Here is a 16,153-nt window from a genome sequence, read left to right as displayed (position 1 = left end):
TTGCGATGCAGATATCCTAACGGGGGCAGCCCGGTGGTGCATGTGATAAACGGCGCCAGTCCACACGGCCGGACCGGGTTCAAATCCCATTCGGACCGTCCCCCCGTAGCAAGGACTGACTATCCGGCTACGTGGTAAAAATAAGTCTAGTAAGCCAGAAATGGCCGGTGTGACCTGTAAGGTCGTTAGAGCCAAGAAGAAGATATCCTAACGGTGGTCAAAGACGGAATGATACGATGGCTAGGGCACGTGATGAGGATGTCGAACCAGAAAGGTGGTCGTTAGCGACCCGTTTTGCAGATCAAGTGGAGGCAATCCTGTCAGATATCGGATGCAACCGTGGATCTAACACTGCAGCCCTAGACCGAGATTCCTGGAAAGGGGTTGGCAACCTGGCTATCTCTTCGCCACGTGCTCGACCAAGAGCAGGCCAAGAAAGAAGACCTATAGCGCTTGCAATAAATTTTCAATTATTGACGAACTAAACTATTTTGAGGTAAATGAAAAACCCATCGCTTAAATGTATGCTATATAAAGTAAAAGGTTATTATGTTCATAATTTATTTTGTTCATAATTTATCTTGTTCAATGATTGTCATTACAAACTTCACATGCATTCTCACATCAATCATAACGCTGCATAAAACTATACAATATATCGCATTTATTTTGCATGGCATTACGTTTTATTTGTCAAGTCTACATTTTTAATCTTGTAGTATGTTTTCTATGCATTTTAATCGTATGCAACTGTAGCCGTTCCAACAATAAAAAAAAGTTATGTAGATACCCTACACCAATAAAGGAAAGGTGGAATGATTTTTCGCAAATATGTTTCGTTCTATTGAAATTGGATTTGAATACGTTGTTTTTTATTCCATACATTTTGGAATTAGACCTGAAAGAACATCCCTTTTGAATATTTGTATTACACTCTCTAAGCTGTTCTGTGTTCGATTAATCAATTTTTGTCGTTGCATCCAAATGCATCCCAATAGCCAAAAACAATACATTTACATTTATTCGGTTGTATGTAACGTATGCGTCTAACATCAGTGTTTCTGTACAGAATATTTAAACTACTTAAGACTCTTAAGGTTGTTGGAGAGCTTAAGGTTGTTTAAAAACACATCAAACTTAATTTTATTTCATTTTGTATTTGTAATTTATATGATGGATGCAAGAATACGTCATGATATTTAGTCAATATGTTTCGTAAAGCCGCAGGACCACGGCAGCTGAGATTTTTCCTCAAACTTCTTCAGTTACAAAAATCCCTCAAAAAGCGTCAGAAAACCAAAGTCTATGTGGCCGTTTCAGGTTTACCTCAAATTTGGTCTCAGAAAAAATCCCACATGACGGCCATGCTACCTCTCTTTTCCTCAGCGACATCAAACAGTTTGCAACAAATGCTATATATTTAATGTAATTGTAATTTTGATTTAATACCGTTTTTTGATCAATTTAATGGAAAATATGGTCAATAATATTTTTGTTTTGAGAAAAAGCATGTTCGTAAACATTGTATCAATTAAATGAACGAGATTCAGGCAGAGTATTCCGGTTAAAAAGTGTAAGTTTAAAATTAAAACGTATACGCAACTGGTGTCACACACTGTTCGATAAAGGTACTGTTATAGAAACAAAAAAACTAAACAATCAATTAAGTTGATAAATTATAATTAATGTTAGTTTTAATGCTTCAGTATGTATTTACATTAACAATGGTACACGAAGAGTAAAAACCACAAACAAAAAAAAGGTTTTTTTTACATTCCTAACAGCTGAGGCATCTCATCTGTACAAAGGATTCCACAAAAATTGTCACAAATTTTTTTTTGAAATTATTGTCCATGGGCCAAGTTTTTCTCAAAACACAAATCACTCGAGTGTTCACGTAATTTTTAATTCTGAAGAAATCCTCAACAGTCGTTGTCCCGCGGCCTAACACAACTTTTGCCAATTAGTTTTCAATTAAGATCATTGTACACCATCTTCACTAGTAGTCATACCGACACAGGATTTAACAGTTCTAAACACAATGCTACGAATATTATCTTATTGGTTAACTTGAACGAGTCCAAGTCTATGAGAAAAATGATTCTCATTTGTCTGTTTGTTTCCTGAAAACAATAATACAAAGCGCTGTACACTCCGCTTTTATTTATGTTTCATATAATATTCCCTTTATGGAAATATAATGAAATAAATGTAGGGTTTATGCTAGCATTGACTCCAAGTAGTAAGCGGTTGTGATAAACACATTGTGAATTGAACTGTGAAGTCTTGTATTAGCAAACAATATTATTCAACTCTCAATCCTAATTATCGTCAGTGTACGATGGAGCAAGTCGCGGATAAAGCTAAAAGAATAAATAAAGCAATAATTAAATAACTAACAGATGCGTATGACTCACCAGTGTTAGTAAATACTTACCCCAAGCAAATTTCTTGGAACGTAACCCTCTGTTGTTAAGCTGTTGCGTGCCCACCACCATTCACGTTCGGCTTCGTCTCCTTTCCGGATGATAGTAAGCTTATCATTTACAAAGAAGCTTAATTCATCAGGCTGTTGAGATTCATATGCGAACACAGCATGCACTTCTCCATTGTTCAATATGCCTAATTTTTCTTGTATACCTGTGCATAAAAAAATTAAAAAATAAATATGTTCATATCGACCGTAATATTTGATTGTAATTGCAATACTTGTGTGTGACATACGAGGGTGTGCTTTACGAATATAAAGGTTTTAGTTTCGATAATTGAAATATTACAGCAACAGTATTACGCCTAAAGTGCTTTACACAATCGACAATACAAGCAGTTTAAATATGGAAACTATAAACGGGCCTTAATAATTTGTGAAAAACTTTTTTTTTTGCTCGGTTAGAACGGCCTGGCCGTATCAAGACTTATTTTACCACGTAGCAGGATAGTCAGTCCATGCTACGGGGAGACGGTCCGGATGGGATTTGAACCCGGTCCCTGCCGTGTGAACGGGCGTCGTTTTTCACATGCACCCCCGGGCCGCCCCGTTTGCGAAAAACTTAAAGATCTGATAATTCACCGAACGTATCTAGACTTATTTTTACCACGTAGTTGGGTAATCAATCATTGCTTTAGGATTTGGCATTTGATACCCGGTCCTGTCATTTTAACCCAAAAGTTTGATAAAAAAATATGAAACTATATTATTTGTTTCTGCTCAAGACTTGTCCTAACAAGTTTGAATGATCGTTAATTGGCTTACAACAAAGGAATGTTTCACCAAATAACCGAAAAGTTAATAGTTAATACGTGAGTCGGTGTGTATCGGTTAACTTTATAAAATAACTAGCTTACCCTGCAAACCTAGCTTTGCCCTTAAAGATGCGTTTTGTAATTAAACTTTTCTAGCAAACAGTTTGTATGTTCAATTTTGATCAGTGTGGTGATTAGAGAAAATCACCAGAAAGAGAAAAAAAATGAAATTTTTTAAATTACCTATTACCATTCTTGATCAAAATGATATTCCTAATATAAGCAATTTCTTCTTCTACTGTTGTGGCACTTCTCCTTTTGTGTAATTTTATTCAATAAAACGTAAAGTGAGTGTTAAGTAAGTTAAAAGCGAGATAAGTGTGTGAATAATAAAAAAAAATGTTGTTGTTGATTTGCATATGGAATTGCCGCCTTGCACTGAAGGACCTGATATTGAATCCCAATCGTCAAGGAAAGCTAAAAATACCTCCTGAAGTGCCAGAAAAGGAGAAGATGTGCCACAACAGAAGAAGAAGAAATTGTTTGATTTCAAGAAATTGAAAGAATGGTAATACCTAGGCAATTTAAAACAAATCAATTGATCAACGATTTTCTCTAATCACCCCACGGATCAAAATTAAACTTTCAAACTGTTTGCTAGAAAACTTTAATTACAAAACGCATGTTTAAGAGCAAAGCTAGGTTTGACGGGTAAGCTAGTAGATAGATAACAATAAAAGAAGGAGAAATTTGTCTACGTACTATAAAGATATTCAGAGCATCCGTCGAATCCTTCTTCATCTTCTTCACACTTTTCGGCAGGTGTTTCATGGTCAGAAAGCGTAGCTGCGAACAAACAGGCACCAGACTCGACAAGAAATTTAACCATCGGTAAATTGTTACAACTAGCGGCACAGTGCAATGGTGTCCAGCCGTCGGAATCCTGCGCATTAACATCACACCCAAAATTCACCAGAAACCTGTAGTAAAATAAATAATTTTATTTTGTTAGCAATTTTATAGCAACGTGTACTGAAACATTTTCATCACTTACTTCACTATCTCAAAGTGACCCGCGCATATAGCATTGTGCAACGCAGTAATACCTTCATCATTGGCTGCACTTGGATTAGTAACCTGCCAACAACGGAAGTTTATCGAAATTAATTTAGATTTATAGAAATATTGAATGACATTACAGATCCCTGGTGATTATTACTTACCTGCATAGCAGTTTTCTCTACCAATTCTAATTCACCTTCTAAACTAGCATCCAACAATAACGCTAACGGGTCAAAGCTAACGCGGCGCGACAGCTTATGTTTAGTTCCTTCGACAACGTTTGATCCTCCAGCACCGTTTGCTCCAATACTGCTAGAATTACCCTGACTCTCGGGAGCAATAACAATGAAATTACGCTTCCGTCTAGTAACTTCATTATCAGTGTTCCCTGTTCCGTCAATGGTATTGGAACTTCCACTTTTTAACTTCTTTAAGCGTTCTATGGGATGGTCTCTTCCTGTGTTGTTCTCATTGACGTCTGAGGCGGATTGTTTGTCTTGCAATGTTTCATTTTCGTAATTACCGTAGTAAGTGGTTTCATTTCCATCGCCATGTCCTGCCGCAGCTGCCTCCTTTCGTTTATTTGATATCTGTTGCTGTTGCAAAGCGGCAGTAGATGGTATTTTATTTAGCCCCGTAGCCACAACATTTCCGTTACCGGGATTAAACAAACCCGTAATATTCTTTAGCCTCGGTTGCTCCAAGAATGGATGTTTCCTAATTGTCAAGGGTTTAGCTTTGATTGGAAGTTTATCGTTTGCTGACGATTGTTTACTTATTGTTGCATGTAGGCTTAAATCCGGAATGTCGTATGATGTAGAAGATGAAGAGTCATTCTCATTGCTTGTTAATGCACCTTCGAATGTGGAATTAGTTTCATTACTATTTTCATCATTTGCATTGTTATTTCCTGAAACAGCCGCTGTGCCGGTATTGCCAAAACATGGTGGTTTGCTAGGTTTTGGCGGGAGTGCCGGGCGATTGTTATTGTTTGGGCTTGTAGGATTCGATGCTTGTTGAGCTTCGTTCATCGCAACACCGCCACCGCTATCCATTCCTACTGGGAGCTTCCGCATTACACCCGTTACTTTTGCACTCGTGGTTTCATTTACGATGGTCGAAGAGCTAGACGTGGGAGGCTTCATAGCAAGGGTTGGTGCTACACTATTTATCGGTTTCCTGGGAGGTACCACCAAGTTTCCCAATGGAATGTTTTGTAAAAAATTGTAGCTAGCCTTCGGTTGATTGAAATTGTTTTGTTGGTATTTTTCTTGATTATTGCCATAGCCTTTAGTAAGTCCAACATTATTATCCCTTGACTGTCCTATATCGCTTCCTGTGTTAACTGCGGCATCTAATTCTCCCTCACTTGTCGGCGTATTGTTGTAGAATTCGATCATTCCTTTTTCATTATCGTAGGCTGCAGGCGTATTGGAATTGTTTGTTACCTCAAAATCATTTGTGATTATTTTTTGTTGCGTGTCCGGATAGTGTGCCTTTCCTGACACAGAATCATCCTCCGAGACCATTTCCGGGCCTGTAACAAAACCGACATTGTCTACGTAACGCGAACGGTACTGTTGTTGCCGGACAGCTAGTTTCTTTTCATCGCTTTCGGGTGCTAGTAACATAGCCTCATCACCGGCGATCATCATCGTATGTTTTTCGTGGTCCCACTGATAATTTTGAAGCTGATGTTGCTGCTGTTGTTGCATAAAATCAGACGTACCGGTAATTGGTGGCTGTATTTTCTCATTCGTATTCACCAACGGAGATGGCGATGACGATGCATTTGATCCATTTCCCAGGGATGCTGATTTCATAGGAACATGATTAAACGGTTCCACTGCAACTACATTGCCGCGGCTCAGAGTTCTTGAATGCGAGGGAATTATGTGCGTCGAAGAGGATCTGCAAATAATTTAGTGCAATCATGAAAATGTATATAAATCGGCCCCGATCTTTCATAGTGAATATATAGGTAAACAAAAAGTTCATATAATTCGCGATTATACTGTGTACAATTTCCAGCAAACTTACCTCGAATGCAACGACTGATTACTGTTGGACGGGATTGTTTTGTTATGGTTTTGTCCTGATCCCAGACCATTATTTGCTGCATTAAGTTTGTAATTCTGCACATTGAGTATTCTTTTTTTGTTAATACGGCTTTGCAATTCAACGATACGTTTGTCTACTGAATGTAGTTCTATTTGGCGCTGCTGCAAAGCTTCCCTCTGCATATTCAAGCGAGCATTCTGTTGCATGGACAACTGATTGCGATACTGTTAAAAATAAATGTATATCATAGCTTTATATATTGAAATCTTGAATGCTTGTGCTTTTTGCAATATGCTAAACTTACAACAAGTTCCAAACGCAACTTTTCCAGCTCCTTGCCCGCAGGTGATCCATTGTTATTTAGAGCATTTGTGTTAATATTGTATGAAATGCCATTTGTATCGACTCCTCTGCGGTCACGCCGTAGCTCTTCCAGTTGGCGTGTTAGCGCTTCTACTTTAGCCACTGCTAGCGTAAGCTCCTTTTCTTTCTCACTGAATAATGCTCTTATCGAGTCCAAATCATTACCTAGCGTAACATTATAGGTTTTCTGTAAATCCACTTGACCACGCAATGCTCGAAGGCGTCGTAATTTTGATTCCTGTGCTTCGACGCGCTCGCGTAGTCGGCGAAGACGCTCCGCTTCGGCAATTGAAACAACATTTCGCGTTTCCTGGGATTTTAGAAACCGTAAACGTTGTTCCTTTGCTGCCAACATTTGGTGCTGAGTGTCAATTTGTTGCTGTTGTCTCATCGCCATTGAACGTAGTTCTGCAGCACTCGGTCGATCAGCTCGGTCGTGTAGCTGAAACTAGGACAACACACAAATCAGTCTCCACCTAGCCTGTAACCTTAATTCTACACTTACATTATCTTCACTAAAACTCGGCTGCTTCATTCCATGATATAAAATAAAACAATCAACGCAAATGAGGTGACTGTTTCCTTGATGAACACTGCTACTACACTGAATTGAAAATCAATCAAATCCGAACAATATTTCAAGACGTATTTGACCAAACCTTGCAAAACAAGAATAGTTTAACGTGGCTCTGAAATAGTTAATTATCGAATCACCGAGGAAACACGTATGTGAGTTATAAACACTTTGATACTATGTGACAAAGTTAACAATATAAACACATCTCTTTAAAACACTACATTTAGATTGTTTGTTAAAAGTATTAAATATTTCAAACACGAGAAAGTACCACGAATATTGGGCTTTCAATGCAAATCCATTATAAAAACAATTTCCTTGCATGCATAGTAGCAGATACAACAGCGATAAAATCTGAATGAATTACTTCAAACGCTGACGCACGAAATTCCGTAGCCCTCTGGGTGTTTTTTATAAATATGCTGCAGTACACACACTGTATTAATAACAAAATTTTATAATCGATGACGACTGCACGCCATTTTGTCTGTATTTCACATTGATATTCGATACCAGCTTGAACGCACAACAAATGACAATTGGCTTCGTGACATTACTTGCTTTGACAGTATGGGTACAATGAAAAAGGTTTATATATAATAAAAACACCACTACAGATATTTCTCAAAATACGCTACTGAACAGTGAACTGCACCAGACAAATACGCGTAAATACCGTTCTAATTGTAGTATTTTAACCACTTTTTTGTAACAAATGTTGTTTTTCGATAAACATATCCGCGAGCTGTCTAAACATCGCGATCTAAAGATCAACGTACATCGATTACCACGTATTGTGGGAATTGCCTGTACAATTATGTTTGGTAGATAAACCAATTAACTATAGAAAATACATTTTTACAATAGTTTGAATAAACGAAAGATAGATAAACGATATGATTTCTCTGTTAGGATTATTAAAAGGTTAAAGAACCTGAAATTTAATGAATGGTTCAGGTAACACACAATCCAATCGACAACAACAATGTTGCAACAAAATATTGAGCCATTCTGCAAATCTTTCTTTACAGTATTGTTAATTATTCAAACAGAGACATGTGGACAAAGTAGCCGATCTCTAATACATTAAGGTCTTGGAACGTAAACCCTATACAAATAATTAACGTAGCGACGGAACCCAAGAAGCTGGATTTTGTACACCGTACCAACGAAATATCTTACAAATTGAAGAAGAAAATATAGTTTCAAAGTAGAAATGCAGTTTCCGAGACAAACTGCGATGATAAGAGGCTGTTTTGTTAATTGAATCTACAAACATTTTTCTTATCTGTGTTTACCTTCCTAGACAATAACGTTGGATATTCAAAAACAATAGGAAACGACATTTGCAAAACAGGAATGTACACAAAGCTATTTGGCGACCGCCATTTTGGATCCTATTTGACAATCGCAAAGGTACAGATGTTTACAAACGTAACTCAAACACACACAAAATTCCACCCTATTTTCAAACTTTGGAATTACCAAAATTTAGGCTGAAAATTTATTCAATTTACGATATAGATCGACAAAGTTGGAAACACCTCATATACACACCATAGCGAAAAGAGATGACCCTTTATTGTGTTTAAGAAACTGAGAAAGCAAGTGTAAATCTATAAACATATTTGTCTTATTTTCCTTTTATCGTCTGCGATTTTAGACTGTGTAGAAACGACGTTTGATGAAGTACCCGCAGGGAATATTGTCGCAGAGAGTTGCTGCATGCAACAGCGACTTCCGTTTCTAATTTTGTGCTGACGTTAACAATTTGTATGGCCTCGTACTAAGTTAAGAAATCACATACTCCTACTCTATATGAGCATAATAACGTCTGTAATTCCTTTACATTTCAACTAAGCTAAACTAGAGCAATCTATTGCCCCGTGGTCGCTAAGAACCTGCCCTAATCATCCTTGTGAAAATGCCAACTTTTAATCCATTGAAGTTAACCGTTGAAGTGTGTTGTTCAGCGTGATAAATAAAATATTTACATAAAATTTGTCGCATTGAACGGTGAACAACAATGATTGAAGAAATGCATTCATATTGAAAATCCCGAAATAATGCTTATTTCACCGCAATGGCGGAGCGTAATTGTTTCAATGCTTTAATGAAGTATTGGTCCATGTGTTGTGTTACACGGCCACGATGCGTTGAGGATATTTTTCCAGCTAGGGAGATGCTCAACAAGGACAGCATGAGAAATTGCAGTAACGTACGTATTGCGTCTGCGCAATTTGAACGTGCAACCCGTTTTCCAGTCGAGATGACGGTGACAGGGAAACGACATAATAGGCTCACCGTCGCATAAAATAAAAGAACCTGGTCAAAGCATAACGAATGTCGTTTAACGATCCTCGTATTTTCGCTCCGTTATCGGCGTGTTGGTGTTTCCGTCACTTTTTGGTGTATTTCGGGCAAAATTCAGCATTTCTGTCTACCTGTGCGTAAGGCGTGCCCCAGGACACTCGCCTGGAAATGTGAATTTCTTGTGCAAATGGTTACCGTTCGCTGCTTAGCAGAAGTAAAGCTAAATGCGTGCCGCGTCTGGGTGAAATGGGCTTCGGCCTTACCCTTGAGTAAAAGCAAAAAAACGCTACACACCAATTTGGTACCAGTATAAACCTTCTCCTGGAAGACAGCTAAACTTATAATATACTTCATAAAAGTGTACGATAACATAAAAGTGATAGGATATTTTCCCAAAAAAAGGCGTATGGGCTAGATTTTCCCCTGCTTCATTCGCATGTTGAGGTCAAGAGGCTATGTATTATGCTTCGCGTGTTTGTAGGGACTGAACTTAGCGAGCAATAGGTATACATGCATTGTGTTTCGTGTACGGTATAATTGATGGTTGTTCGATGCAAATCTTTGCTTCGCTTTTCTACGAACTTGACTATGTATTATTAACTGTGATCGGGATATAAAATTTTCAGTGACTTACTGGTTAGTGTGAAGTATCGGTATTCAGCCCTTATCAAAAGCGCTTTTTAACTTCGTTAAACAATAGACCTTTTGGATTCTGTTGTGAATAGGGTAAGTAAAAGAAGGTATTAAGTAGTTAATAACTTACGAAAGAACCGACTGTATTATAAGGATTTTATATTGAAAACAGAAAAAGAATAGTTTTGGCCGTCCAGAAAATAAAATAAATTGTGTGTTTTTTTTTTTATTCTGGTAAACAATAACGATCATACTGTTCATATTTTGCAATAAACGGAATTTTAGACTTTTGTTACTAATCTAAGTTCATTCCCATTTAATAAGTTTATAATTAGTTTTGAAAATGTCTTAACACAACAAGTATATTGTATATTATAAACATAAAAATGCATAAGCATCACGATAAGCAACGAATCGTTGGTATTCTACTGTTTGGCTTATTTTTTGTTTCTTATAGATAGATGGTATAATTGTTATTGATATTAATAATATTGCTATTTATGTACCTTAGAAAAAGTCAGAACGTTGGTTTATTGATAAAAATTATAACATATTTTATTTTGTTATTCAAAAGATGGAATTGCGTATAAAGGGACGTTGTGTTTAGCGACCTACGTCATTTAAGACACGATGATGTCATTTTATTGCAGATAATCGTAGCGTTCGTTGAGGAGTTCAAATTTCCCAAACAAAACAAAAAAAAAGTACTTGTACAGCACGCAAAAGAAATTATGCAGATTACTGTAGTTAAGCTGTGTGTTCTATGTAAAAGCTTTTACATTTTATATGCATTCGTATAAAATTTATACGTATTCGTAGTTCGTATTCAATATCGAAGCACCTATACTGGATATGTAAATTTATATTTTAGCCAATATACGATTAGAAGTTTAAAAAAAGATTTAAAAAAAATTAACACCTCTTTTAATACGTTTTACAGATATACATTGACCAGCGAACCATAACATCTAATGAAGGATGGAAATCGTACCAGAAGGAAACAATTTCGTTATCGTTAAAGAAAGCGAACTACCAGCAATGATGGAAGAGCTGGAAAAATATTTTCCTCATTCTTTAAAAGTATGTTCCTTGCAACCATTCAATAGGGAGACTCCAATTTATAAATACAACGAACAGTTTTCAAAAAATCTGTTGGTCTTTCTAAATTACATTTCAGTTCCATCAAACTATTAAAACGTACCTGACTGATAGAGTATGGCGATTTCAATTTTATAGAGCAAAGACTTGGCCGCAAGATCCTGTTTGTTTGCATTTTCCCGGCTGCACATACACGGTACATATTTTATGTTATAAATACTATTATATTTTTAACATGACATTTGTATCATGCAGTATTCAATTGATTGATTGACTGCTTGTCACTAATTTCAACATTATACTTGCAACAATGCATCTAATTTATTGCATATTCTTTCAGCCGGACAACAGAACGAACGAAAGTGTAGGTATTTTTTGTCCGCCAGACAAACTAGAGCGAATGGATCTGATTAAGGAGGAAGACATTCTGTTTGAATGGCATAGTCCACTGTACATGAACTTTACCCATGTAGGCATCATGTTCAAGATGGAAGAGATATACCGAGATAAAGTGAATGGAAAATTGGATGGGCATATCTACGGTGACATTTACGTACACGAATGTCCAGCTGAATTAGATTTAACATTGGAACCGTTAGCAGCGAATGAAGTGATCATGAAACCACTATGTATCGATGATGTCAAGGATATCCACGATTTGTACCCAGCAGGTGATATCGAAAGTCTTGAGCTATTTGAAAAGTTAGTCCGCCAGCTTCCAGGCTTTGGTGTGTTCAATCAATCGGACAATGAGCTAGCAGCATGGAGTTTGCAGTCCTACTACGGTGGAATGTTTTCTATGCAAACAAAACCGAAATTCCGAAGAAAAGGGTATATATGTTTCAACTGCAAAATATAATTTGTAGAGTAATAATTTCTAAAATTTGTTTTATGTATTAATTATTTAATTATAGATACGGTATTCAACTTGCACAATCGCTGACAAAGCTGGTAATCCAACGGGGATACATACCGTTTGTTGTCATAAGGCCCGAAAATGATGCTTCCCGTGGACTTTACATGAAACTGGGATTTCGAAAGGCTTTCGAGAGTGTACGCGGCACATTTGTGCCATTTGCTGGAGAAAATCATTCTCAAATTGGTTTACCAACTGACGTACAAAGTGAAATATCAACTGATGATATATCTCGAAACCAACATTGCACAATGGAACCGTCTGTGGAAGTAACAAACGGTATCGCCGCGGACAAGGAAAATAATATATGCTGAATTTTATTGAACGTTATCAAAACACGAAAAAGGCACGTGCAGATTATATTGATAAAATGATCTTCGAAAACGTTTTAAAGTAAAAATAAAAACCAGGTTCAATATTTATTATAATATCGAAAACATCCTGCAGCACACAAGGATTAACCGCTAATGCAACTAAAGCTAAAGCAGCATTAGCAGATGCAGCAACAGCAGCGGCGGCAGCCTCAACAAAAGCAGCGGCGGCGGCAGCAGCAGCAAAAGCAGTAGCAGCAGCAGCAGCAGCAGCGACAACAGCAGCCACAGCAGCAACAACAGCAGCGGCAATAGCAGTAGCAGTAAGAACAGCAGTTAACGCAGCAATAACAGCCGCAAACACACAGCAACAGCAGCAGTAAAAGTAATACTAATATTGTGTTTCTGCTGCTGATTTGCTGCCATATAGCCGCACCCGCAACAGCCTATGCAGTCACAAATAATAGATAGTTTTCTTATATAAATTTCGAACCAATATATAACTTTGCTTTACCTTAAAAAGTGCTACAACAATTTTTAAAAGTACTAAATTTGAAAGAAAATAAAAATGGCAATAGGATGATTTTAAACACATTTAAAATTCGTGTAAAGCCGCGCGGCCACCGCAGACTTTTCCCTCAAACTTCCTCAGTCACTCAAATTCGCGTCAAAAAGCGTCTCAAAACCAAAATCCACATGGCCGTTTGAGGTGTTTCATAAATTTTGTCTCAAAAACAATCACTCCCAAGCTCGGTTTAAAGTGTCCGATAAGTAGTGGAGCAAACTTCGACCAATTCTCGTTGTTCCAAATTTGGTCGCAATTTCTTACGAAACAGACCGTTATCGTTTACTAGGGATAGTTTTATTTCAAAGATTAGGCATCGTTATCGCTGCCTTATTGTTGCTATCCCATAGTTTCAAAGAGCCGTCATAACGTTAGTTTAGGGAAAATAACTGCCCGATTTGAGAAATGGTATTACGATTTTGAAATGCTAACTTACTACTTTGAATTCGCTTCTTTTACGTTTGCGTTTTACGAATTTGAAACCACCCATTATATATTTGAACTGGGCTGGAAAACCCTGTATTTATACTATACTTACTATTTGTTAACAAACGTTCGTTTGCGAAATGTTAACCACTTTTTGGATTAACAAATGCAAGCATTTTCCCCATGGTACGTATATAACATAGTACTAAAATACAATGAAAAAACAAAGTAAAAACAAAGTATATTTCGGTACTTATGTACATGTGGTCATTGCATTTTTGTGAGTGAGAAAATGATGTTCTATGCAGTTGTAAAGAATAAAATGTATCGTTTAAAATCGTTTTTTGATTTTTGCATAGTTTTACAAAGTTATTTAAAAATGTTTTGATAGTTCGGAAATTAGTTCACTCGAGAAAGAGTGGGATATACGCAGCATCATCGACCTGGGGGAAAAATTTGAAGAAAATATTTCTAATAAACCAAACTTTACATTAAATACAATGTATGAAAAATTATTTACATGATTTATAATGCATTTCAACTATTAATGATTTTTAAAATAAAAAAATTAAAATAATACTAAAAAATAAAAATAAAAAATTAAATTAAAATAAAAAAAGCACAAAAGAATTATTTTTCGCATGAAACGACCATTGAAATGTATTGCCGTTCACAGATGCGGACAGCGAAAATGTAAATCACTATCTTCTACACCAGGGGTCTCCAAACTACGCCCGCGCGACACATGCCCTCCGGAGAGATCCCGAGATTGGCCCTCACCTGTGGCTATTCAACTCAAAGCGACCCGCCATCTAAAATGTTTGAAGGCCCCTGTTCTACACCACCACTCTAATCCAATGTTCTCTAATCAATCTCCAACTCTCACGAGAGAGTGAACATAAGGAACACCCTATTGTCGTATTTATTTTTTGGCATTAGTACATGTTTTTGCTAAAATCCGGCATAAATCCACGCGCGAGAAACACCCGCGGACGACTGGCTGCGCGGCGCTTTATATACCGCACAGTGAGAGTGTGTACGTGTGGTATAGTTTTCCTGAGCTGGACACATACTTTTGGCTGGCCAATTCGACGATACTTGGGCCATGAGCACAAAAGAAGTTGGGCCTCATTGAACCTGAGTTTTTCCTTATGACTGGGAAATCAATGCACAAACTAATTTGCGACTTGTTGATGGTACGGCCCAAGATCAACAAGAAATATAATCTCTATTTCACTATTTCAAGCACAACACTCATTTGCATATTGTACTGCACAAGATACACACGCATTACGCACAAGAGGCTAGAACATTTTCTAAGTCGCATAAAAAGTCCGCGGCGGACTTAGTGCACAGCCGACCTCAATGATGGTTTAAGCGCTAGAGTAAGAACATAAAAGGATTAGTGGTGGGAACCCCGATGCTGATTCATGAATCCACTCCGACTCCGACGTATAAATACCGGAGTGTACATATTCCGAAGTAATTACTCCGGATTAATCCGGATTTAACCTTATGGTTGGATTTTAATTCATTTGGCTACTTGGGGAACTGTGTTGCAAACTACGTCGGTATAACTAGCAGGCTGTCCGGCTGCCAAGGTTTTCAAGATTGAAACACAAAACTGGTGACCAAATATTTCACAGCGCCAACACGGGTTCTTCGCTCAACGCAGCGTTACAATAAACCTGGTTGAATTCGTCACTAACTGCCATGCAGCATCCTCTACTGGAGCTCAGCTGGATGACGTATATAAAGAGTTAAAGGCAGCTTTTCATCGTGTGATCCAACGCATGTCGATATGTAGCTAAACTTGCCCTACTTGGATTCTGTGCAGCTCTGGTAAATCGATTCAGTTCCTACCTCAAAGGTCGTATAGCACTACTGTGATCAGTGGCGGATCAAGTTTGTCGGAGGCCCTAGGCGGAATAGTAATTGGGGCCCAAAAAAGTATAGTCGAACTGTCGCGAAACTGAATTTTGAATAAAAAAACGAGAATTTAACTGTTTTCAAAAGTGCTAACCGGGGGGAGTCATTTTTGGAGGGCCCCTACTGTACCTGCTCGGGGCCCCTACAACTCCGCAAACGATGAATGGGGGGGGGGGGGTGGCTGGTGCTAAGTGACCGTTAGCCAAACCACACTCGCAAACCTGTGCATATACTTTTCAAGGAAGAACAACCCATTCATAGTGCTGGGGCCTCGGCTGTCCATATCATTCCTTGGAAAACGTTCGTTCTGGGTTTAAAGGGGCCCCTGGCTGCTCTGTACGATTAAGCGAGAAGGTCAACAAATTCTCAACCTCCTCACCGCTGAACCTGTTATCCATATGATTCTTTGGAAAACGTTCGTTCATGGGTTTAAAGGGGCGTCTAGTGTTCGAGTTCGTTCAGGTAGTACATGAGCGGGGGGGGGGGGGGGGGGGGGGTTTCTTCTACCCGAGCTCCGTTACGTATGAAATGTTCTGTCGTCTTTCGGAGCCAAACGACGAGGCCCTAGGCGGCCGCCTACTCCGCCCACCGTTAGATCCGCTACTGACTGTGATATTATAGACAAAACTAACAAAATGCTAGGATTTATTCGTGGT

At 38.0% G+C, this 16,153-nt stretch overlaps 2 protein-coding genes across 3 annotated transcripts; one reads left to right on the top strand and one right to left on the bottom strand.

Moving 5' to 3' along the window:
• Positions 1–537: 537 nt before the first annotated feature.
• On the bottom strand, positions 538–7,929 carry LOC125764852 (putative uncharacterized protein DDB_G0282133). 2 transcript variants are annotated; one of them, XM_049429479.1, is made up of 9 exons: positions 7,674–7,929; positions 7,235–7,418; positions 6,671–7,177; positions 6,346–6,590; positions 4,467–6,216; positions 4,298–4,380; positions 4,006–4,223; positions 2,438–2,640; positions 538–2,363 (listed from the first exon to the last, which is right to left on the bottom strand). In XM_049429479.1, the coding sequence occupies exons 2-9, from the start codon at positions 7,262–7,264 to the stop codon at positions 2,322–2,324; spliced, it is 3,078 nt and encodes a 1,025-aa protein (XP_049285436.1). In that variant the 5' UTR covers positions 7,265–7,418; positions 7,674–7,929; the 3' UTR covers positions 538–2,321. The 2 variants fall into 2 exon arrangements, with proteins under 2 accessions (XP_049285436.1, XP_049285437.1); XM_049429480.1 differs by having other exon boundaries at positions 7,235–7,388.
• Positions 7,930–9,476: 1,547 nt separating this feature from the next.
• LOC125764853 (uncharacterized) lies at positions 9,477–13,099 on the top strand. Its single transcript, XM_049429481.1, has 5 exons — positions 9,477–10,345; positions 11,193–11,332; positions 11,430–11,546; positions 11,691–12,181; positions 12,265–13,099. Exons 2-5 carry the CDS (start codon positions 11,231–11,233, stop codon positions 12,578–12,580), a joined length of 1,026 nt encoding a protein of 341 aa, XP_049285438.1. The 5' UTR covers positions 9,477–10,345; positions 11,193–11,230; the 3' UTR covers positions 12,581–13,099.
• The last annotated feature ends 3,054 nt before the right edge of the window (positions 13,100–16,153 follow it).

This window comes from Anopheles funestus, chromosome 2RL (assembly GCF_943734845.2).
Source record: "Anopheles funestus chromosome 2RL, idAnoFuneDA-416_04, whole genome shotgun sequence".
NCBI classification, from domain to species: Eukaryota; Metazoa; Arthropoda; class Insecta; order Diptera; family Culicidae; genus Anopheles; species Anopheles funestus.
Note: the sequence above shows the minus strand (reverse complement) of the source record. Positions and strands in the feature narration are given on the sequence as shown.

Bases quoted from the DNA above. Each gene is read 5' to 3' on its own strand.
- LOC125764852 (XM_049429479.1), bottom strand. From the start codon at position 7,264: ATGAAGCAGCCGAGTTTTAGTGAAGATAAT. The intron at 4,381-4,466 runs GTAAGTAATAAT...CGTTGTTGGCAG, and splicing joins TAGAGAAAACTGCTATGCAG to GTTACTAATCCAAGTGCAGC. The intron at 2,364-2,437 runs GTAAGTATTTAC...TTATTCTTTTAG, and splicing joins TTCCAAGAAATTTGCTTGGG to CTTTATCCGCGACTTGCTCC.
- LOC125764853 (XM_049429481.1), top strand. From the start codon at position 11,231: ATGGAAATCGTACCAGAAGGAAACAATTTCGTTATCGTTAAAGAAAGC. The intron at 11,333-11,429 runs GTATGTTCCTTG...ATTACATTTCAG, and splicing joins ATTTTCCTCATTCTTTAAAA to TTCCATCAAACTATTAAAAC. The intron at 11,547-11,690 runs GTACATATTTTA...ATATTCTTTCAG, and splicing joins TTCCCGGCTGCACATACACG to CCGGACAACAGAACGAACGA.